Source organism: Topomyia yanbarensis, chromosome 2, assembly GCF_030247195.1.
Source record: "Topomyia yanbarensis strain Yona2022 chromosome 2, ASM3024719v1, whole genome shotgun sequence".
NCBI classification, from domain to species: Eukaryota; Metazoa; Arthropoda; class Insecta; order Diptera; family Culicidae; genus Topomyia; species Topomyia yanbarensis.
In genome coordinates, this window is record NC_080671.1 from 250,333,971 (window position 1) to 250,357,870 (window position 23,900).

General features: G+C 35.4%; 1 protein-coding gene across 5 annotated transcripts in view; it reads left to right on the top strand.

Annotated features, from left to right (window-relative positions):
• The window catches only part of LOC131683057 (scavenger receptor class B member 1), a 1,664,068-nt gene that overhangs the window by 1,515,247 nt on the left and 124,921 nt on the right, over window positions 1-23,900 (top strand). For 4 of the 5 annotated variants that reach the window (XM_058964873.1, XM_058964871.1, XM_058964875.1 and 1 more), the window contains one exon: window positions 23,187-23,312. The exons of the other annotated variant lie outside the window; for it this stretch is intronic. In XM_058964873.1, the coding sequence (XP_058820856.1) occupies window positions 23,187-23,312 (126 nt within the window). The remainder of the gene's footprint in view (window positions 1-23,186; window positions 23,313-23,900) is intronic. 5 annotated transcript variants of the gene reach the window in all.

The following is a 23,900-nucleotide window of genomic DNA, read 5'->3' on the forward strand; positions in this document are numbered from 1 at the left end:
CAGTAAAGCGCAGTCAGAACCGTCAAACTCTGGCTGGAGCTAAAACACCAACAAAATATATAAACAACGAACTAAAGAAACGCATCAACACCACATCATGCGGGAAGCATTTTTACAAACTAGATGGCAGGAATAAAGTAGCCATCAGGAAATCAGCAAGGCAGATTAAACGTCAGTAGGAAGAATCCAGTAGGAAAGGTCGTAACACTAGCAAGTCAGCTACAGATTACGCATTGCAAAGACGACTGAGATAAGTTACACATCGCATTTCGTCTGCAACATTTTACAATTCACGAGGCAGGATAAGTCAAATATCCTATCCTCGGTAACCACAAAAACGACAACAACAAACGGAGAAGAAGGAGAGGAAGGAAACGAAGTAACGAAATTACATAATCCACTCGAACAGGACGCAAACCAAGCCCCAGATGCAGCATAGATGAAGGAAGCTGAGGCAAACGAACGGAAAACCAACCCCGGACTCACGAGATGGCAGTCGAAACACCCACACCCGATATCCGAAGTCGACCAATTGATAAGTCCCATGATACACGGAACATATGTACAGGCAGTACTATATGAACAAACAACCCAGAAGACGACATCCCAAGGCAGACTTCAAGCAACAGCAACTACAACGGCTTCTGGGAGGGCAGCATGGTAACATATTTAGGAGAACAGTAAAGAATTTATTATAAAACCAACACGTAACATTGATAATGATCTCTTCAAGATAATTATCAACTCATTAACAAAGGGGAGATGAACAGCCCCACAATAGTAAACACCTAAAAATGCGCAACCAACAAGTCTATGGTTGACCTGAAAGAACTCGCCACTAGCGAATTTGCAAACGCAGCGGCTTAAGTCGCAGTGCACATAGCACAACAAACGTGAGTCACTGTGTTGCTCGAAGAATTAATGATTGTTTATAGATATCCGCGGTAAATAATCAATTTCCAATGACACCGGCGGCAGGTGTTTATACGGTTGTATAGAATTTGGCTGTGCCAATATTAATTAACGCAATTATTTACATAGGCGTGGCGTTTTTATGATTGTGAGCGCATCGATACAAATGCATAATTATGTTCGGGAAATAGAGCGTTCAACTGCTTACGAATAGCTTTAGTTAGAACAAGAGAACACGAGGTTCTAGCGAGAACCGAAGGCTCACTAACATTAAACCAATTAGGAAGTACTCACGTTCGGGGAACCTTCGTAAAATAATAGAAGACAGCAAGAGTTACTTTAAGGTAGAGGAGAATAGGAATACATTAACATAAAAACTACAAACGAAGGAGAGAGATAGAAAGCGATGTGACACTAATACAAATATAATGTCAATCGCATGCTGAACAGGGATAGATAGTCAATAATTGAAATCTTGCTGAAGTAAGCAAGAAATTTACTATATAAACTTCAGAAGGTTTAGAATCGAGGCTTTCTTCTTTTTCTCCCTTTTCAATTAACTCGATCAAGGCTGGGCCCCATGTACTGTGCGTACCTCTGGCTGCCAACAACCGAGATCGATTTTAAGTTTTGAATAGTTAGGCGCGAAAAGAATCGCGCAGTAGGGTAGTCTATACAGATGTGTACAAAAAGTAGGAGTAATATATGTTTTTCTAGAATCGTAAACCTGACTTTTGTGTGTTTTTTCCGTTCGCGTTTTCCCCGTGTTAGGAAGGGAATAATATGTTGGTAACGTGTTGTGTTTTTTTCCGTTCGCGTTTTCCCCGTGTTAGGAAGGGAATAATATGTTGGTAACGTGTTGCGCGGGAGTAGCCGTTGCGGGTAGGTGCACAATGTCTGTGTGTGTGTGTGTCTGTGTGTGTGTATGTAACGGACAAATTCTCATTCGTGTTTCTCAGCAATGGCTGAACCGATCTTATCCAAACCAATTTTAAATGAAAGAACTAAAAAACAGTATGAACGCTATTAATTTGTTTTTGATTCTGATGCTTAGTTTCTAAGACATGAATGTTTGAATGCGTAAAAATGGCGTTTTTCGCAGTTTTATCAAATTATCTGTCGAAATTGACTATATATTTTAACAATTTATATGTTTTTAGACAGCTTTAACGAATACCTTTCGAACAAGCTATAGATTGTTGAAATCGGACTATTATCAAAAGAGATATTTAACATTAAATGCGGACGAAAGATTTTTATCATTTCCCATTGCCAGAAATATGACCAAAAACATGTAATCTATTATTAACGCCAAAACGGCTTATTTTAGGTCAATAGTATCTTCGGAGAATTTAATGGAGGTAATATGCCTTTTCTTTTGGTATTGTGCTTTTGCTGATTAATCCCCATATGAGTGAGATATTTTCACTAATTTTCTTGGAAGTGATTATATCGAAATGATGTCTTCAGCAAATTTGTAGCTCTTACTTTTGCGAATAACTTTACTGAAGACTTCAAATATCTATTTTGAATACTTTAAAAGTTATGGCTTGTTGTTTGTGGATTACTCTTTGTCGCCTATTTTTTTGTTCAATATAGTAATATTGCATTGAAATAAGCCAAACATTATTACGATAAAACGAATTTTGTATTTCATTTTTCTATCTACAACCCCTAGAAATAATCATCGAACACTTCCAAGTTGTCTGGAAGGAACTTGATAGCTTATCAGTGCAAAAATGTTCATTTGTGCGAGCCTTCTGACTGCAATTTTTCTAACTCATGACCATCTGATCGATCTGAAACATATCGGAAAATGAAAAGCGAAATAAATAACTCCAAGCAACGGCGTTGCCAAGAGAAGGTTTTGGGGTTTAACACCATACAACGCCCCCCTCCCCCAACACCCAAAAAAAAATTATTGGATTGAAGCTGAAAATTTATTGATGCAGACTGATTTAATTCAATATTACAATAACAATTATCTGATCCATAGATTAATAACCTGTTGTTGTAAACATCATGAGGACTTTTGATAAATTGTCGGAATGGGGTCCTCCTGATATGTAACTGATCTATTGGTCTTGATTTCACAGTTGTCTAATAGCATCAATATCAAATTCCTGTCTGAAAATATTCCAATAGAAAATACCACAGTTCTGTAATCAATCATAATCCTCAGATTTATTTTCAAATTGAGCTCGTTTTTGTAGAAATGTACTGTAATAAGGGTCTTTAGTTAATAGGAAGCGAAGTTAAAATTGATTTAATGTCTATGAAACATAGAACTGCGCACCAAAAAATGCATAACTTTCAACATTTGCTAAAAATGTTTTTGCCTTTCTCATTCACTCCAAAATTCGTCAATCTAATCCCGACCGGGAGGGTCGAGTGTCATATGCCAATCGACTCAGTTCGTCGAGATCGGAAAATGTCTGTGTGTATGTATGTGTGTCTGTGTATGTGGAAAAAAATGTGACCTCTGTTAATCAGAGATGGCTGGATCGATTTGCACAAAGTTAGTCTCAAATGAAAGGTACAACCTTCCCATCGATGCAATTGATTTTTTTATTGATTGGACTTCCGGTTCCGGAGTTACGAGTTGAAGAGTGCAACCACACAGCAAATTCCCATATAAACTGAAATGAAAAATTTTCAAAATCAAATTTGTATTTTTTAATGCCAAATGACTTTATAATGCATGAAACATCGAGATTTGATGTAAACTCGAAAAAAATAATGTTTGACAAAAATTGATTTTTTTGGACTTTAGTACATTTTTGCCTTTCTCATATAGAAAGGTTCTGCATTCACTCTAAAAATCGTCAATCATACCGGCCCGGAGGAAGTATGCAGTGAGTGGTTGCTACTTTAAAATTAAAATTAGTTTAAAATTTCTAAACAAGTTGAAAATTTTCGGCAGGACCCGGACCTCCCGGATCTTACTATGTGATATTGAAACATCGCTTGAAACCAGCGGCGGTCAAGCGATGTTTCAGTATCACATAGTATCTCAAGATCGTGGCTGTTGATCCATTGTACGCATGTGCAAATCGTACTGAACATGTAATATTAATTTCCACCATTGTATTGAACATAACCAGCCATGGAATCGTAGTCTGGACAAATGAGACAAGCACAATTGCACCACTAGGTGGATTAAAACAGGTTTTTATTTTGGGAATGCGTCGAGTTGAGACGAAAACGTAATATGATTAATAACGAGGATAACACTTTTCGAATGTAGAGAGAAATTTATGAAAAATGACGATTTCCATTCGAATCTAGCAGGTCCTGATCGATTTTGATGAGAATTTGATTTTTGTTGTATGATCAATTATATGTATAGGTCAAATGTTCAAAAACAGTAATTTAAGGTCAAGATAACATCATTTTGAAACCGCCAATTTCGGAGGTTTAGTATCTTCGATAAGTTTTACATGCGTTAAACAGGGCATCATTTGATAAAATAATTTTGGCGGTATATCGTCCAAGAAGTATTTATGGTGAATTTTCTCAGGTTAATATTCATGACTACAATAATGCCGTTTGGACAGTAAGATCGATTTTCACCAAACCCCCACTAATTATAAAATTGGTATTGTAAAAAAAACGTAAGGGCGATACTTCAATGCTGATAGGTGGGACCGAAAAAGTAAACAATTGTCAAAGGGGCGATACTATCATTTCGTCAATTTCAATAGCAAACACAAATTTTAATTTAATAATTTCAAATACTTCATGAAGTTTTGGGTTTCGATCACTGAATCATGCAATCTAGGATGTAAAAAACACAATAGTTCTTAAATAGGAAATAAAACCAAGTCTGGAAATATTCACTGTTGATTTTCTTTGGATGGTGTCACTGCTTGTATCGCTTTTTTCCAGAAAAAGCGTTGATTTTTAGGTCTCAGTCGTGTTGGAAATTTGAGTAAAGTATAAACTTTATTTCGATTCAAAAAAAAATTCGATTTTTTGGCTCAGTACAATATATAAACCCTTTAGGAAAATTCAGTTTTCCCACCACAATTTAGATATTTTATTAACACAGTATTACAATAATTCGTTGGTATGTCTATTTTATAGGCCATTTTTTCGCTTTCCCATTGATTTGGTTTGAGATTTCTAGCACTGATGTTGTCCTATGCCTATGCTGAGTCCTGCCACTATCCCATGTAGTATGTGTTATCAAAAACATCGCGAAGCATCAAGTTCTAAATGTTCTCAAACGATATAATATCCGAAGAGAGTGATAAGAGTTATAAGAAATGTCTCATCACCCTGTTAGGTGGATTAAAGGCGTTTTTTATTCATAATAAGCTGAAGCTTTTAAAATATTTTTCCCTCCCCTAATAACTATTTCTGATTATTAAATGTAAGCTTCTAGCGCAAAAAATTAAAAAAAAAATGATTTTTTTTTATTTTTGCATATTTGCATCTTTAAGATAAGAAAAAACATGGTCAAGAAATGTTTCAAAGATTTTCTTCCATTTAATTCCACTATGTTTTACATTTCTTATAAAAGAAATGTATAGAATTCGCTCAAACTTTCAAGATTTTTTCCGAGGTCCGGAGGGCCGAGTCTTATATACCAATCGACTCAGCTCGACGATTTGGGACAATGTCTGTGTGTGTGTATGTAACGGACAAATTCTCATTCGTGTTTCTCAGCAATGGCTGAACCGATCTTATCCAAACCAATTTTAAATGAAAAAACTAAAAAACAGTATGAACGCTATTAATTTGTTTTTGATTCTGATGTTTAGTTTCCAAGATATGAATGTTTGAATGTGTAAAAATGGCGTTTCTTGCAGTTTTTTTAAATTTTCTGCCGAAATTAACAATATAAATTAACAATTTATATGTTTTAGACAGCTTTAACGAATACCTCTCGAACAAGCTACAGATTGTTGAAATCGGACTATTATCAAAAGAGATATTCAACATTAAATGCGGACGAAAGATTTTTATCATTTCCCATTGCCAGAAATATGACCAAAAACATGTAATTTATTATTAACGCCAAAACGGCTTATTTTAGGTCAATAGTATCTTCGGAGAATTTAATGGAGGCAATATGCCCTTTCTTTTGGTATTATGCTTTTGCTGATTAATTCCCTAATGAGTGAGATATTTTCACAAATTTTCTTGGAAGTGATTATATCGAAATGATGTCTTCAGCAAATTTGTAGCTCTTACTTTTGCGAATAACTTTACTGAAGACTTCAAATATCTATTTTGAATACTTTAAAAGTTATGGCTTGTTGATTGTGGATTACTCTTTGTTGCCTATTTATTGTTCAATATAGTAATAATCCATTGAAATAAGCCAAACATTATTTCGATAAAACGAATTTTGTATTTCATTTTAGTATCTACAACCGCTGGAAATAATCACCGAACACTTCCAAGTTGTCTGGAAGGAACTTGATAACTTATCAGTACAAAAATGTTCATTTGTGTGAACCTTCTGACTGCAATTTTTCTAACTTATAACCATCGGATCGATCTGAAAAATGTCGGAAAATAAAAAGCGAAGTAAATAACTCCAAGCAACGGCGTAGCCAAGAGAAGGTTTTGGGGTTTAACACCATAACACCCCTCCCCCCCCACCACACCCAAAAAAAATATTGGATTGAAGTTGAAAATTTATTGATGCAGACTGATTTAATTCAATATTACAATAACAATTATCTGATCCGTAGATTGATAACCTGTTGTTGTAAACATCACGAGGACTTTTAATAAATTGTCGGAATGGGGTCCTGATATGTAACTGATTTTGATTTCACAGTTGTCTAATAGCATCAATATCAAATTCCTGCCTGAAAACATTCCAATAGAAAATTCCAGAGTTCTGTAATCAATCATAATCCTCAGATTTATTTTCAAATTGAGCTCGTTTTTGTAGAAATGTACTGTAATAAGGGTCTTTATTTAATAGGAAGCGAAGTTAAAATTGATTTAATGTCTATGAAACATAGAACTGCTCACCAAAAAAATGCATAACTTTCAACATTTGCTAAAAATGTTTTTGCCTTTCTCATTCACTCTAAAATTCGTTAATCTAATCCCGACCCGGAGGGCCGAGTGTCATATTCCAATCGACTGAATTCGCCGAGATCGGAAAATGTCTGCGTGTATATATGTGTGTGTATGTGGAAAAAATGTGACCTCTATTTCTCAGAGATGGCTGGACCGATTTGCACAAAGTTAGTCTCAAATGAAAGATACAACCCCATCACATCGGCTGCTATTGAATTTTTTATTGATTGGACTTCCGGTTCCGGAGTTACGAGTTGAAGATCACACAGCAAATTCCCATATAAACTGAAATGAAAAATTTTCAAAATCAAATTTGTATTTTTGATGCCAAATGACTTTAAAATGCATGAAACATTGAGATGTTTGACAAAAATTGACTTTTTTGGACTTTGGTACATTTTTTCCTTTCTCATATAGAAAGGTTATACAATCACTCTAAAAATCGTCAATCATACCGGCCCGGAGGGAGTATGCAGTGAGGGGTTGCTACTTTAAAATTAAAATTAGTTTAAAATTTCTTAACAAGTTGAAAATTTTCGGCAGGACCTGGACCTCCCGGATCTTTCTCCATGATCTGCCGCTGGTTTCAAGCAATATTTCAGTATCTAGTATCTCAAGATCGTGGCTGTCGATCCATTGTATGTATGTGCAAATCGTACTGAACATGTAATATTCATTTCCACCATTGTATTGAACATAACCAGCCATGGAATCGAGTCTGGACAAATGAGAAAAGCACAATTGCACCACTAGGTGGATTGAAACATTATTTTGGGAATGCGTCGAGTTGAGACGAAAACGTAATATGATTAATAACGAGGATAACACCTTCCGAATGTAGAGAGAAATTTATGAAAAATGACGATTTCCATTCGACTCTAGCAGGTTCTGATCGATTTTGATGAGCATTTGATTTTTGTTGTATGACCAATTATATGTATGACCTATACATACAAATGTTCAAAAACAGTAATTTATGGTCAAGATAGCATCATTTTGAAACCGCCAATTTCGGAGGTTTAGTATCTTCGATGAGTTTTACAAACGTTAAACTGCGCATCATTTGATAAAATAATTTTGACTGTATATCGTCCAAGAAGTATTTATGGTGAATTTTCTCAGGTTAATATTCATGGCTACAATAAAGTCTCAACAAATTCACTAAAGACACGAACTCTGTTACTATTATCTAGAAAATTAATTCTGCATAATTTTCAAACTTCAAAAATTACGGTTTCGGAATTATGCCGTTTGGAGAGTAAGATCAATTTTCACCAAACCACCACCAAACCGAATTTCTGGCTACGCCGCTGATTTCAAGTAAGTAGAAACAAAGTCGTTCTACACTCGTTCACAAGAAACTTTTTCGAATGCTGAATATCTATTATAATACATTGAAACCCCGATTTTATCAGCCAAATATGAACATATGTTTGATGGGCTCTAGCAGACGAACAAGACTGAATTCGAGTAAATCCTTTCTTGAGCATGTTTTCCTTATCATGAAGATGGAAATATGCAAAAATAAATAGTTCATCATAATCAGAAATAGTTATCAGACTACATCAAGGGACGGGAAGAATATTTTAACAGCTTCAGTTTCTAATAAAGAAAAAAATTGCCCGATTTAGTCAATGTCCCCGTTTTGTCAGCCTAAAATACACCATGAGACTGATAAAAATGGGTCTTTATTGTATGTATTATTCACTGTGTTTCACATTAATAGGTATATTTCATTTTTGGAGATTTTTTTATTGCATCGAACTACAACAATTTTTAGGTAGTTTTGAACGTGCTGGCGTACGTTATTGACAGGTACGTTCCGAAGAAAGTTCACCATCGACAAACCGGCCCTCCATGGCAAACGAGTACATTGCGACGGTTGAAGTCTATTAAGAGAGCTGCCCTGCGGAGGTGCAATACGAACCGCATGTATGTAAACCCGAAGAAGTGCTCGGTAGTATCTTTTTCACGGAAGAAGGATTCGATTTATTTTAACTACCGTCTACTAGAGACAGAAATCGAACGTGTCAGTCACGTGAAGGATCTGGGAGTAATTCTGGATTCTCAACTTACGTTTAAACAACACGTATCCTATGCAGTAGGTAAAGCGTCTCGAGCACTGGGATGCATATTCAGGATAGCCAAAAACTTTACGGATGTTTATTGTCTCAAATCGCTGTACTGCTCTTTATCCCGATCAATTCTAGAATATTGCCCTGAAGTGTGGAGCCCGAACTATAATAATGGCGTTGAAAGAATTGAAAGTGTGCAGCGACGCTTTTTACGTTTCGCGCTCCGTAGATTGCCGTGGAGAGATCCTGTCCGACTACCTAGCTATGAAAACCGATGTCAGCTGATTCAACTAGAGCCCCTACATGTTCGAAGGAATACCGCAAGAGCTTTGTTCATCGCTGACACTCTGCAAGGCCGTATAGATGCCCCAGCTATTTTGGAACAAATCAACATAAACGTCGCACCTCGAGCACTACGTAACAACAATATGTTCCGGTTGCCATTTCGACGCACAAATTATAGTATGTATGGAGCCATCACTGGTCTGCAACGAATTTTCAACCAGGTAGCTTCAGCATCTGATTTCAACGTTTCTCGACATACTCTGCGTGTACATTTCTCCAGATTGTTTAATCATTTCGTTAACAACACTTGACCTTTTTATTCTTTGTTTGTAATTATTGTATGATTATTGTTTTTATGTGTGAGTATTAGAAATAAGATTAGTATTTAGGGTAACATCATTGGGGCTTTGATATGCCTGTTGATGTATTAAACAAAATAAAAATAAAAAAATAAAAAAAATAAAAGGGGACTTCTTCCAAAATTTGGCGAACATATTCCAATTTGTATACCAATTAATTCGTATACTTAAGGGTTTATATGTTGCAGATAGAGAAAATACTGAAATTTTCAGCTTTTTTTCCTACACAATATTACGAAAGCTTATTAAACAATTTTTCCTAATAAGTTTGTGAAAATTATAAACTATTTGAAATTTCTTAATAGTTTTATTTTTTATTTAACCGTGATTTTTTAATAAATAGTGACCATCGTTTCACAACGTAGTCTATTTTTCATGGATTGCGGTGAGCACGATCTCTCGAATTGCTGAACTGAAAATTATGGAATAGAAATTAATTTTTAGTATTCTTTATAGACCCGCTGGTGCCCTAAGACGATTTCGCTAGATTTTCAGAGCACTGTGCACCCAATGCATTAACGCGAGTGACGGAAGATTATCGAAAAGTTTCATGAAAATGAAAATTCCAGTAATGATGATGATTTTCCCAAATGGTTCGTTTTCGAGAGGTTTTTATTTGTTCTTTGGCATTAGGATTAGCGATAATAATTCAAATCAAGAATACTACTGGGAAGTCACCTTTAGAAAAAGTCGATGTCGAAGTAAAATTTGAAACTATGCACGCATGCACTTCAGAGATAGCGTGATATCAGGAGCTGCGATTTCATTTCAAAGCTTTTTTGTGAAAAGGGCGATACTTACAAATGTAAACATAAGGCTTTTTTTCATACATGCGAATGAGGGTTTTGAAACGCAACAAATTAACCTAAAAAGTTTGATTCTACGATATTGCTTTCTTAAACTACAGCAAAAAATACAACGCGTGAAACTGTATTTTTGTTTGTTTATTTAAAGTTTCGCCCTCCACGCTCCATGCAAACAAACAGGGCGATACTTTTTTTGCTAGCAGTTTAGAGGCGAAACTGTTATTTTCGTATTTTTTTAGGATTATCAAGCTGATACCAGCTGTAAATAGTAACAATGATCTCTATTGAAAAAACATGGACGAAATCGGTGGTGTAGAACGATAGTTATTGTAAAAAAACGTAAGGGAGATATTTGAATGCTGATAGGTGGGACGGAAAAAGTAGACAATCGCCAAAGGGGCGATACTATCATTTTGTCAATTTCAATAGCAAAAACAAATTTTAATTTAATATTTTCAAATACTTTATGAAGTTTTGGGTTTCGATCACTGAATCATGTAATCTAGGATGTAAAAGCACAATAGTTCTTAAATATGAAATAAAACCAAGTCTGGAAATATTCACTGTTGATTTTCTTTGAATGGTATCACTGCTAGTATCGCCCTTTTCAAGAAAAAGCGTTGATTTCTTAGTTCTCAGTCGCGTTGGAAATTTGAGTAAAGTATAAACTTCAAATCGATTAAAAAAATCGATTTTTTTGGCTCTGTACATTATATAACCCCTTCAAGAAAATTCAGTTTTCCCACCACAATGCATTGATTGAGGAATTTAGATATTTTAATAACAGAGCATTAGAAACAATTCGTTTGTATGTCTATTTTATGGGCCATTCGCTTTCCCATTGATTTGGTTTGAGATTTCTAGCACTGATGTTGTCCTATGCTGATTTGAGCTATTCTCTGAGTCCTGCCACTATCCCATGTAGTATGTGTTATCAAAAACATCGCGAAGCATCAAGTTCTAGATGTTCTCAAACGATATAATATCCGAAGAGAGTGATAAGAGTTATAAGATCATCTCATCACACTGTTAGGTGGATTAAAAACGTTTTTATAGTTAGATGCACTTGCACTTCACTATTTAACAGATACCGGTATTTCGTATAGACTGATACAAACACTGAAGAAGATTACAAGTAGTAATCGAAATACCGGTATCTGTTAAATAGTGAAGTGCAAGTGCATCTAACTATAAAAACATAGTGGAATTAAATGGAAGAAAATCTTTGAAACATTACGTACATTACACTAAGACCTAAGTTCGCGTATATATTATGGTCAAGAAAGGATTTACTCGAATTCAGCCGTGTTTGTCCGCTAGAGCCCATCAAACATATTTTCACATGAGGCTCATAAGGCTGATCAAATCGGGTCTTCAAGGCATTATTTATTTTATTTAATTATTTCGGTTTGATGGGGATTTGGTGAAAATTTAACTTAGTGCCCAAATCGCATAATTACTAAACCGCCATTTTTGAAGTTTTAAAATTATGGAGAATAAGTTCTTCAAAAAAATGTAACAGAGTTCCTGTCTTTAGCAAATTTGTCGAGATTTTCATTTAAAACAACTTTATTGTAGGCATGAATACTACGTATATGGAGTATATCGATAAATAAAATGATATTTACAAAGTGTTCCTTAATCAAGTTTTTTCTAAAGTAACTTCTATTATGAGCTTCGCGAACTCAAACTTTGGATATAATGTAAATTCTATCGTTTATAAACAATAAAAAAGATTTATCATAAACAGTAAAATAATAATAATTTAATGATAAATTAAATAGAACTACCCTTAAAATATGTTAATACCTTGAATGGATCCTTCGTGTCTCTAAACAAAGTGGTTTGTAATAGCACTCCCCAAAATTTTTCTGAAGACATTAAGTCTGGAACTAAATCTGTTTAAAGATTGAATTTGCCATAAATACTTCTTGGAGGATATATCGCTAAAATTCAGTTTGTCTTCACATCTCGCCCTGAGCAGAAGCAAAAAATCATCCCGCGCAAGTGAAACGGTCAATTCTACCTAAAAATCAATCGGTGCCTAACACACAAGCAGTCCATATAACAATAGCCTATACCTACTGTGCGATTTAGTGATGAGTGACGGCGCCCAGCAAAAAGCAACCCAGATATGGCCGAACTGTGTTGCTGTTGATTTTTCGAAATGCCCCGTAAGACCAGCCATTCGGGAAGTGGAACAGTTATTAAAAGTGCAAATGAAACTCAATCTGGCTGAAGTGAAAACCCTACAAATGCATCATATCAAACATTGCGTGCTGATTTCGTTCAATAACATTAACCAAGCTGAGTCATTCGCCTCGCGAAACAACATGCAGCACACCGCCGAATGCGGCAATGTTAAATATAGCATTCCCGTATACATCGAGAACGGCGCTGTAGAAGTTCGTGTCCATGATTTGGCTACACGTACCCCTGACGGCGCGATTAAAAAATGCTTGCAAAAATACGGAGAAGTAGACTCCGTTACACATGAGACTTTTCCCGGGCATCCCTAACGGTGTTCGTGTGGTGAGAATGCGTGTGACCAAGCCAATTCCCTCATACATAACCGTCACAGCGTTAGAAAGTAACGATGTTCTCATTCATCAAACATCACTAGTCACGTACCCAGGGCAAATTCCTACGTGCCAGTTCTGCACGAAGAAGCTGCACCTCGGAAAACCTTGCGTAGAAACTGTTAAGGAAAACTTAACCAATCCAACTGAAATCAGCCCAGAACCATCTTACGCTAAACCACTAACAGCTGCAAAACCAACATCTTCGGATCAAGCACCAACAACCAGCAACAACAACAACGAAACGAATGCCGAAAAATACGAACATACAATGACGACCGATAAGAGCAAGACACAAACTGGAACATCTGACCGCGAGCAGCAGGAAAGTAGTACGGATGAGGACATGGACATGAACGACAACGTAAAAGAAGACAAACGGATCGAACCTCAAATAGCAGTAGACAACACTGGCAATATTTCGCTCCCTAGAAAAAGGATCTCAACACGCAGCAGAAAGCTGCGTATGAACGAGACAAAAAACTTAACATAGTTGTTTTTTTTATTTATTGTAAAAAACGAACAATCGGCCTCGTTGAGCTACCGCATTTGGGCCTAAATAAATTTAATAATTATAAAAAAAAAATATCGCTAAAATTATTTTATCAAATGATGTGCTGTTTAACGTTTGTAAAATTCATCAAAGATCCTAAATTGGCGGACGGAAAACGCCATGTTTCATAAATTCCCTTACTTTTGGAAGGTGGTTTTCTCGTTATTAATTCTATAACGTTTTCGTCTCAACTCGGCGCATTCCCAAAATAAAAACATTTTCAGGAAATGTTGGAAGTTATGCAATTTTTTAGTGAGCAGTTCCAAGCAGTTCCAATGTGATAGGAAATTACCCATAATTTTTCAAAGGTCCTCATGATGTTTCAAACAATAGGTTATCAACGTACTGACCAGATAATTATCATTGTAATTCTGAATTAAATCATTCAGCATCAATAAATTTTTAACTTTAATCCAATTATTGTTTTTTGGTGGGGGGAGTGTGGTTAAAGCCAAGCATCCTCTTGGCTACACACTTGCTTGGAGTTATTCGCTTTTCATTTTCCGAGATATGTTTCAGATCGATCCGATGGTTATAAGTCAGAAGGTTCGCGCAAATGAATATTTTTGAACCGATAAGTGATCAAGTTCCGTCTAGACAACTTGGAATTGTTTAGTGGTTATTCTAGCGATTGTAGATAGAAAAATGGAATACTAAATTCGTTTTATCGAATTGATATTTCGCTCATTTAAATGGATTATTACAATATTGAATAATAAATAGGCGACAAAGGGTAATCCATAAGCAACAAGCCATAACTTTTAAAGTATTCAAAATATGTATTTGATGTCTTCAGTACAGTTGTTCGCAAAAGTAAGAGCTACAAATTTGCTGAAGGCATTATTTCAATACAATCACTTCCAACAAAATTTATGAAAATATCTCACTCTTAGGGGGATTAATCAGTAAAATCACAATACCACAGAGAACAGACGTCCATCTTCAGCATTCAACTTGTGTAAAATCTCTAACGGTTTCGAAAGTAGTTTGGATATCTAAACCAGGTGTGCTACTGTCGTCATGTTTTTTTGTGGCTGAGTGCGACAGAATCGACAGCGGTTATTCCTCTACCTAGTCAAACTAGTCCGGAACCGATTCGGACTTCCAGCATGAATTCCAGCTCAAATGCGTCAACCGATAGAGTCGGAATCGGTTGTTTTCTTTGAGCTAGATTCCATGCTGAATCCATCCAGAATTTCGAACCGATTCCGGAATCGATTTCACGGATAGTTGGGATAGGTTGTTGTGGCGGCGCTAGTGTTTTTCGTATATTAATTCAAATGTTTACACACGTTTTTTAAATATTTTTGTTCGATCATGGATGTCTGTTCTCTGCGACAATACCAAAAGAAAGGGCATATTGTATGCTTTAAATTCTCCGAAGATACTATTGACCTAAAATTATCCGTTTTGGCGCTAATAATACATTGAAATGTTTTTGGTCTTACTTATGACTAAGAGAAATGATAAAAATCTTTCGTCAGAATTTAATGTTAAATATCTCTTTTGACAATAGTCCGATTTCAACAATATAGTTCGTTCGAAAGGTATTGGTATATGCTTTCTAAAAATATATAAATTGTTTACTTTCGTCGTCAATTTCTGGAGCAAATTTCAAAACACTGCAAAAAACTCCATTTTGCCCCTTCAAACATTCATATCTTGGAAACTAGACATCTGAATAAAAAACCATTTAATAGCGTTCTGTCTGGGTGATAGGCCTTTCATTAAAAATTAGTCTGGATAAGATCGGTTCAGCCATTGCTGAGAAATACGAATGAGATTTTGTCCGTTACATACACACACAGAGACACACACAGACATTGTCCCAAATCGTCGAGCTGAGTCGATTGGTATATAAGGCTCGGCCCTCCGGTCCTCGGAAACAAATCTTGAAAGTTTGAGCGAATTCTACACATTTATTTTCTAAAAACGCTTTTAATCCACCTAACAGTGTGATGAGACATTTCTTATAACTCTTATCACTCTCTTCGGATATTATATCGTTTGAGAAGATTTAGAACTTGATGCTTCGCGATGTTTTTGATAACACATACTACATGGGATAGTGACAGGACTCAGAGAATCGCTCAAATCAGTATAGGACAACATCAGTGCTAGAAATCTCAAACCAAATCAATGGGAAAGCGAAAAAATGGCCTATAAAATACACGTACCAACGAATTATTGTTAATGCTCTGTTAATAAAATATCTAAATTGAGGTGGAAACCTGAATTTTCCTAAAGGGGTTATATATTGTACTGAGCCAAAAAAATCGAAATTTTTTTTTTAATCGATTTTAAGTTTATACTTTTTCCAACGCGACTGAGAACTAAGAAATCAACGCTTTTCCTTGAAAAGGGCGATACTAGCAGTGATACCATTCAAAGAAAATCAACAGTGAATATTTCCAGACTTGGTTTTATTTCATATTTAAGAACTATTGTGCTTTTACGTCCTAGATTACATGATTCAGTGATCGAGACCCAAAACTTCATAAAGTATTTGAAAATATTAAATTAAAATTTGTTTTGCCTTTCTCATATAAAGAAAGGCTATGCAATCACTGTAAAAATCGACTTTTTAACCGAGGCCCGGAGGGCCGAGTACCATACACCATTCGATTCAGTTCGTCGAGATCGGCAAATGTCTGTGTGTGTGTGTATGTGTGTGTATGTGTGTGCGTATGTGTATGTGTGTGTGTCATTTAAACTCACACAATTTTCTCAGAGATGGCTGAACCGATTTTCGCAAACTTAGTTTCATCTGAAAGGTATAACGCTCCCATAAGCTGCTATTGAATTTTTAGCTGATCCGACTTCCGTTTCCGGAGTTACGGGTTGAAGAGTGGGGCCACACAGCAAATTCCCATATAAACTGGTACCACCATAATGTTCAAATGATGTAAAACATATTAAAATTGATGTAACATTACTCTAGTTTGCGGGTCTGGATCACTAATGATCAATCAAAGCAGCTTTGACCACATTAGCCACCGATGACGGTTCATGACGCCCTCGGGGAACCCGCCAAGTTCCTAAGCTAATATCACACCCATTCCACAACGAATTCTCTACCGATTTTTACGAACTTAATTTCAAATGAAAGATACAGTAATGCCATTGACTGCTGCTGAATTTCATTCGGTTCTGACTCTTGCTTCCGGAGTTACAGGGGTGTTAGTAAGGATACACTGGAATTTCCCATATAAATCGGTACAATCGTACCTCAGAGGCTAAAAACTATTGAAATGGTCACCAAATTACTTCTAATCGTAGATCTAGATCACTGATTGCCAATCAAACATTCTATGAATATATTGTCCACTATCGACGATTCCGGAAGTCCGGAATTCCGGGCATATTCCACAATTAAAGTCACATCGGTTCATCGGTGATGACTGAACCGATTTTCTCAAACCAAGTCTCAAATGGAAGGCAAAATATGCAGTTGAGTATTGCGTAGCCGCCCCTCCCCACCTTGCCCTTACACCTCCCTCCTTCATCACTCCCCTCTTCTTGGATCACCCTCACGCCCAGATTTCCTTCATCCACCCCGTATACCGAAATAAGATGAAGGATTTCTGACGCATCCTCCACACCCACTCTACTAAACCCCCATTCCCTACACGTTCAAATGCATTCCACCAACCTTTGCAAATTATAATCACATGAAGATAACATTGAACTCATGCTTATTAAGCTAATTAAATATTATTCTTTTGCCTTTCTTATATAGAAAGGTTATGCAATTGCTCCAAAAACCGACTTTCTAACCGAGGCCCGGAGGGCCGAGTCACATATAACATTTGACTCAGTTCGCCGAGATCGCAAAATATCTGTGTGTATGTATGTGTGTATGTATGTATGTGTGTGTATGTGTATGTGTGTATGTATGTGTGTGTATGTGCGGATTTGTTAACAAAATGTCCACATCGGTTACTCGGAGATGGCTGAACCGATTTTTACAAACTAAGATTCAAATGAAAGGTATAATATTCCCATAGGTTGCTATTGAATTTCATTTTCAACCGACATCTTGTTCCGAATTACGAGTTGAAGAGTATGGTTACAAAACAAAATTTGTTGATTTTTCCAAATCAGTTTCTCGGAATTTTCTGAACCGATTTTGACAAACTTAATTTTAAATGAAAGGTCCATCAGCTGCTGTTGAATTTTGTGTGGATCCGAGTTCTGGTTCCTGAATTACAGGGTGATACGTACGATCACGCAGCAAATCCCGATTCTAACGAATTCTGCCATGAATGTAAAAAAGTGATTTTTTTTCCAAAACGTAAACACAACTGTTGAATTTGTAGATCTAGGTCCCCAACAGTCATTCAAAGTCTCTTTGGCCACACTGGCCACCATCGACGGATCCGGAAGCATCCAAAGTCAGAATAACGGTTATATTAGTTTCTCGAAAATGGCTAGATTTGCTCAACTTAGTCTCAAATGAAAGGTGTTGCGTCCCCAGAAACTGATATTAAATTCCATCTCCATCCGACTTCCAGCACCGGAGTTACGGGTTGTGGAGGTCGATCACATAGAAAACTCCGATTCAAACCGATACCGCGATGAATGCAAAAAGGTGCTCTTATATATACTTACCTGTTTGTTTGCATGGAGCGTGGAGGGCGAAACTTTAAATAAACAAACAAAAATACAGTTTGGCCCGTTGTATTTTTTGCTGTAGTTTAAGAAAGCAATTTCGTAGAATCCAAATTTTTAGGTTAATTTGTTGCGTTTCAAAGCCCTCATTCGCATGTATGAAAAAAGCCATATGTATACATTTGTAAATATCGCCCTTTTCACAAAAAAGTGTTGAAATGAAATCGCAGCTTCTGATATCACGATATCTGTGAAGTGCATGCGTGCATAGTTCCAAATTTTACTTTGACATCAACTTTTTCCAAAGGTGACTTCCCAGTAGTATCCTTGATTTAAATTATTATCACTAATCCTAATGTCAAAGAACAAATAAAAACCTCTCGAAAACGAACCGTTTGGGAAAATCATCATCATTACTGGAATTTTCATTTTCACGAAACTTTTCGATAACCTTCCGTCACTTGCGTTAATGCACTGGGTGCACAGTGCTCTGAAAATCTAGCGAAATCGTCTTAGAGCACCAGCGGGTATAATTCAGAGCTGCGCGGCGAGTTTAATCTGTAAAGAATACTAAAAATTATTTTCTATTCCATAATTTTCAGTTCAGCAATTCGAGAGATCCTGCTCACCGCAAGCCATGAAAAATAGACTACGTTGTGAAACGATGGTCACTATTTATTAAAAATCACGGTTAAATAAAAAATTAAACTATTAAAAAATTTCAAATAGTTTATAATTTTCACAAACTTATTAGGAAAAATGTATTAATAGGCTTTCGTAATATTGTGTAGGAAAAAAGCTAAAAATTTCAGTATTTTCTCTATCTGCAACATATAAACCCTCAAGTATACCAATTAATTAGTATACGAATTGGAATAGGTTCGCCAAATTTTGGAAGAAGTCTATAAAATAACCCCTTGAAAGCTACCTAAAAATTGTTGTAGTTCGATGCAATAAAAAATCCCCAAAAATGAAATATATCTATTAATGTGAAACACAGTGATTAATACATACAATAAAGACCCATTTTTAGCAATCTCATGGTGTATTTTAGGCTGACAAAATGGGGACATTGCACAGTGTTTTAAAACGTCGTTTTCGTGCTCAAAATTAATAGCGTCAAAACCGTTGACTTTAGAGATATAGTATGTTCGGAGAAGTTGTTGTTCTTATGATTTCGCATCCACAGGAGTATACCGTTTAGTGATTAATTCACCTATAAGTGATATACGAAATTTATTTTCCGAACTAATTGAGATAGAGACTTTATGTCTTCCACAAAGTTGTAGAAAATATTACTAGAAAAGAATTTGCTGAAGACACTATATATCTAGCTTAAATAGTTTACGAGTTATGGAACATATTATATGGAAGACCCCTTAAAATTAGTTTTTTCATGACAACTTTTTTAGACATTCTCGTATCTTCTTGGAATCTTCCACAAAGTTGTTTCCAGTATCAAAACACATATTTTTGCTGAACATAGTTACTTACTATCTGTTGAATTAAAAAAGATATTCCAAAAATTTACGATATTTTTGGGGTAACTTCCACCTTAAATAATTCGTTAAGGAGCAAAAAGGAGCAAACAACATAATAACATACTGAAAGTACTAGCTTTTTACTTTCATAAAATGGCCCGATTGTTAGTCGACGCGATTATCCCCGAGTGTTATGTTCAATACAATATGCAATCGCAGTGGTATAAAATGAATTATTCAAGCGCAATGCAATAAGCAGCTTCATCTTTTCATGATAAATTGCATGTAACATATTCATTACGGAAAGTGTTATCCTCGTTATTAATCATATTACGTTTTCGTCTCAACTCGACGCATTCCGAAAATAAAAACCTGTTTTAATTCACCTAGTGGTGCAATTGTGCTTGTCTCATTTGTCCAGACTACGATTCCATGGCTGGTTATGTTCAATACAATGGTGGAAATGAATATTACATGTTCAGTACGATTTGCACATACATACAATGGATCGACAGCCACGATCTTGAGATACTATGTGTTACTGAAACATCGCTTGAAACCAGCGGCGGATCATGGAGAAAGATCCGGGAGGTCCAGGTCCTGCCGAAATTTTTGAACTTGTTAAGAAATTTTAAACTAGTTTTAATTTTAAAGTAGCAACCCCTCACTGCATACCCCCCTCGGGACGGTATGATTGAAGATTTTTAGAGTGATTGCATAACCTTTCTATATGAGAAAGGCAAAAATGTACCAAAGTCTAAAAAAGTCAATTTTTGTGAAACATCTCAATGTTTCATGCATTTTAAAGTCATTTGGCATCAAAATACAAATTTGATTTTGAAAATGTTTCATTTCAGTTTATATGGGAATTTGCTGTGTGATTGCACTCTTCAACTCGTAACTCCGGAACTGGAAGTCCAATCAATAAAAAATTCAATAGCAGCCGATGATAAGGTTGTACCTTTCATTTGAGGCTAACTTAGTGCAAATTGGTCTAGCCATCTCTGAGAAACAGAAGTCACATTTTTTCCACATACACACACACATACACACAGACATTTTCCGATCTCGACGAACTCAGTCGATTGGCATATGACACGGCCCTCCGGGTCGGGATTAGATTGACGAATTTTAGAGTGAATGAGAAAGACAAAAACATTTTTAGCAAATGTTGAAAGTTATGCATTTTTTTTGGTGAGTAGTTCTATTTTTCATAGACATTAAATCAATTTTAACTTCGCTTCCTATTAAATAAAGACCCTTATTACAGTACATCTCTACAAAAACGAACTCAATTTGTAAAGAAATCTGAGGATTATGATTGATTACAGAACTCTAGAATTTTCTATTGGAATGTTTTCAGGCAGGAATTTAATATTGATGCTATTAGACAATTGTGAAATCAAGACCAATAGATCAGTTACATATCAGGAGGACCCCATTCCGACAATTTATCAAAAGTCCTCATGATGTTTACAACAACAGGTTATTAAACTACGGATCAGATAATTGTTATTGTAATATTGAATTAAATCAGTCTGCATCAATAAATTTTCAACTTCAATTCAATATTTTTTTTTGGTGTGGTGGGGGGGGGGTTGTATGGTGTTAAACCCAAAAACCTTCTCTTGGCTATGCCGTTGCTTGGAGTTATTTATTTCGCTTCTCATTTTCCGATATGTTTCAGATCGATCCGATGGTTATAAGTTAGAAAAATTGCAGTCAGAAGGTTCGCACAAACAAACATTTTGCACTGATAAGTTATCAAGTTCCTTCCAGACAACTTGGAAGTGTTCGGTGATTATTTCTAGCGGTTGTAGATAGAAAAATTAAATACAAAATTCGTTTTATCGAAATAATGTTTGGCTTATTTCAATGGATTATTACTATATTGAACAATAAATAGGCGACAAAGAGTAATCCACAAACAACAAGCCATAACTTTTAAAGTATTCAAAATAGATATTTGAAGTTTCAGTAAAGTTATTCGCAAAAGTAAGAGCTACAAATTTGCTGAAGATATCATTTCGATATAATCACTTCCAAGAAAATTTGTGAAAATATCTCACTCATAGGGCGATTAATCAGCAAAAGCACAATACCAAAAGAAAGAGCATATTGCCTCCATTATATTCTCCGAAGATACTATTGACCTAAAATAAGCCGTTTTGGCGTTAATAATAGATTACATGTTTTTGGTCATATTTCTGGCAATGGGAAATGATAAAAATCTTTCGTCCGCATTTAATGTTAAATATCTCTTTTGATAATAGTCCGATTTCAACAATCTATAGCTTGTTCGAAAGGTATTCGTTAAAGCTGTCTAAAAACATATAAATTGTGAATCTATATTTTCATTTTCAGCAGATAATCAGAATCGAAAACAAATTAATAGCGTTCATACTGTTTTTTAGTTCTTTCATTTAAAATTGTTTTGGATAAGATCGGTTCAGCCATTGCTGAGAAACACGAATGAGAATTTGTTCGTTACATACACATATATAAGACTCGGCCCTCCGGGCCTCGGAAAAAATCTTGAAAGTTTGAGCGAATTCTATACATTTCTTTTATAAGAAATGTAAAAATGTAAAAACGAAGAAAATGGTGTATTATACATTTCGTTTGCATATTTACCTTCGAAAATTGCGATCAAACGCGTTGTACCCTAGTGCAACGTTCTAGTATGGAAAACACAGGTGCTATGTTCTAGGGTTAAAGCTTACCTAATATTTTAGGCCGGTTTAAAAGTTAGTCCGGTTTAAAACTGTTGGTACGCCTTTATGCTTGCGGCTATCAGGGTATACAGAACAAGCTCTGCGGCAAAATTGAAAATTTGAATATTCATATGTTATTGCCGCATTCCATGTTTGGACCATAATTGATATTTTAGGCAAACGAAAAACCATAAGATTTTTTTAAAAAATCCACTTTTATTAATAAGGGTCTGAATAATACAAAGTACTTGTGCAAATATTATCAAAGACTTGGGCATTGGGATTAGTGATCGTGGTTCAAATCAAAATCCTTTTTTCAACTACTAACTATTGCGAGTCGAAATATGTCGCTCACTATTAGGTCACTTTCAGAAAAAGTCAATATTGAAATAATAGGAAATTCAGCTTTTCCATACGTAATACATTGAATGAAGAATTTAAATATTTTGTTCACAAAGCATTTGTATTAAGTAGGGCTATTTAAAAGGGACTTTTTTCGTTTTACTTTTATTTTAATTTGACTTTCAACATTTCTCGCAAAGATGTTGTTCCATGCTAATTTGATCGATATAATATCCAAAGATGTTGATTTGAGCGTTTCTCTGAGGTCTACCATTGTCCCATGTAGTATATGTTGTCAAAAATATCGCGAAACATCATGTTGTAAATGATTTCAATCGGTATAATATCCTAAGAGATAAGTGTTATAAGAAATGTCTCATCACACTGTTGGGTTGATTAAACTCGTTTTTTCATCTATTTTCAGCTTTCAGGATTACCGCTAGCACTATCCGTGAAATTTCAAATCAATATGGCAATAGGTGATATAGCAAATATAGCTGAATGCGAACGTTTTTCCAATATCGTAATACCAGCGTTGTGGTTCGAAATAGTGAGTATTATTACAAACATAGCACAAACAATATGAACACCAAACATTTAAGGAAACTAAATACCAAAATATTTGAATGTCGACTCTCTTCATAAATAGATTTTTGGGATTTTTGTATTCATCGTTAGAGTTATTCTTATATCTTATTTGGATAATTAACCCTTCAAGGGTTAGGTTACGCCCACTCCTCTCTCCCATGTAACAACATGCTTTTACCCTTAAATATGTGATTTAATCTTTGAATGGCCTTGTAAAAGGGTTTTATAGTAGTTTTTTGAATATGTGCTTTTGCATGCAAGAGACAGCATGCGACAAATGGTTATCCCTGAATTTGATAGTGTTTGCTTTATAGATTCGAATGGCTATGGCTTTGTCTGCGGAAATTCGCACAAATACCAAAATGTTGCTTTTTTGGTACTAAAACTTTCGATAACTCCACAGATGTAAGAGATAGAAATAAACTTGCATAACAAATTGTGTGTTTTCCTGCACCGAAAAAAATCTTATAACATTTTGAAATGCTAAAAATCACCCTGCAAAGTTATTTTGTAAAATACGATTTTCAGGGGTGTATCATAGAAAACTTCA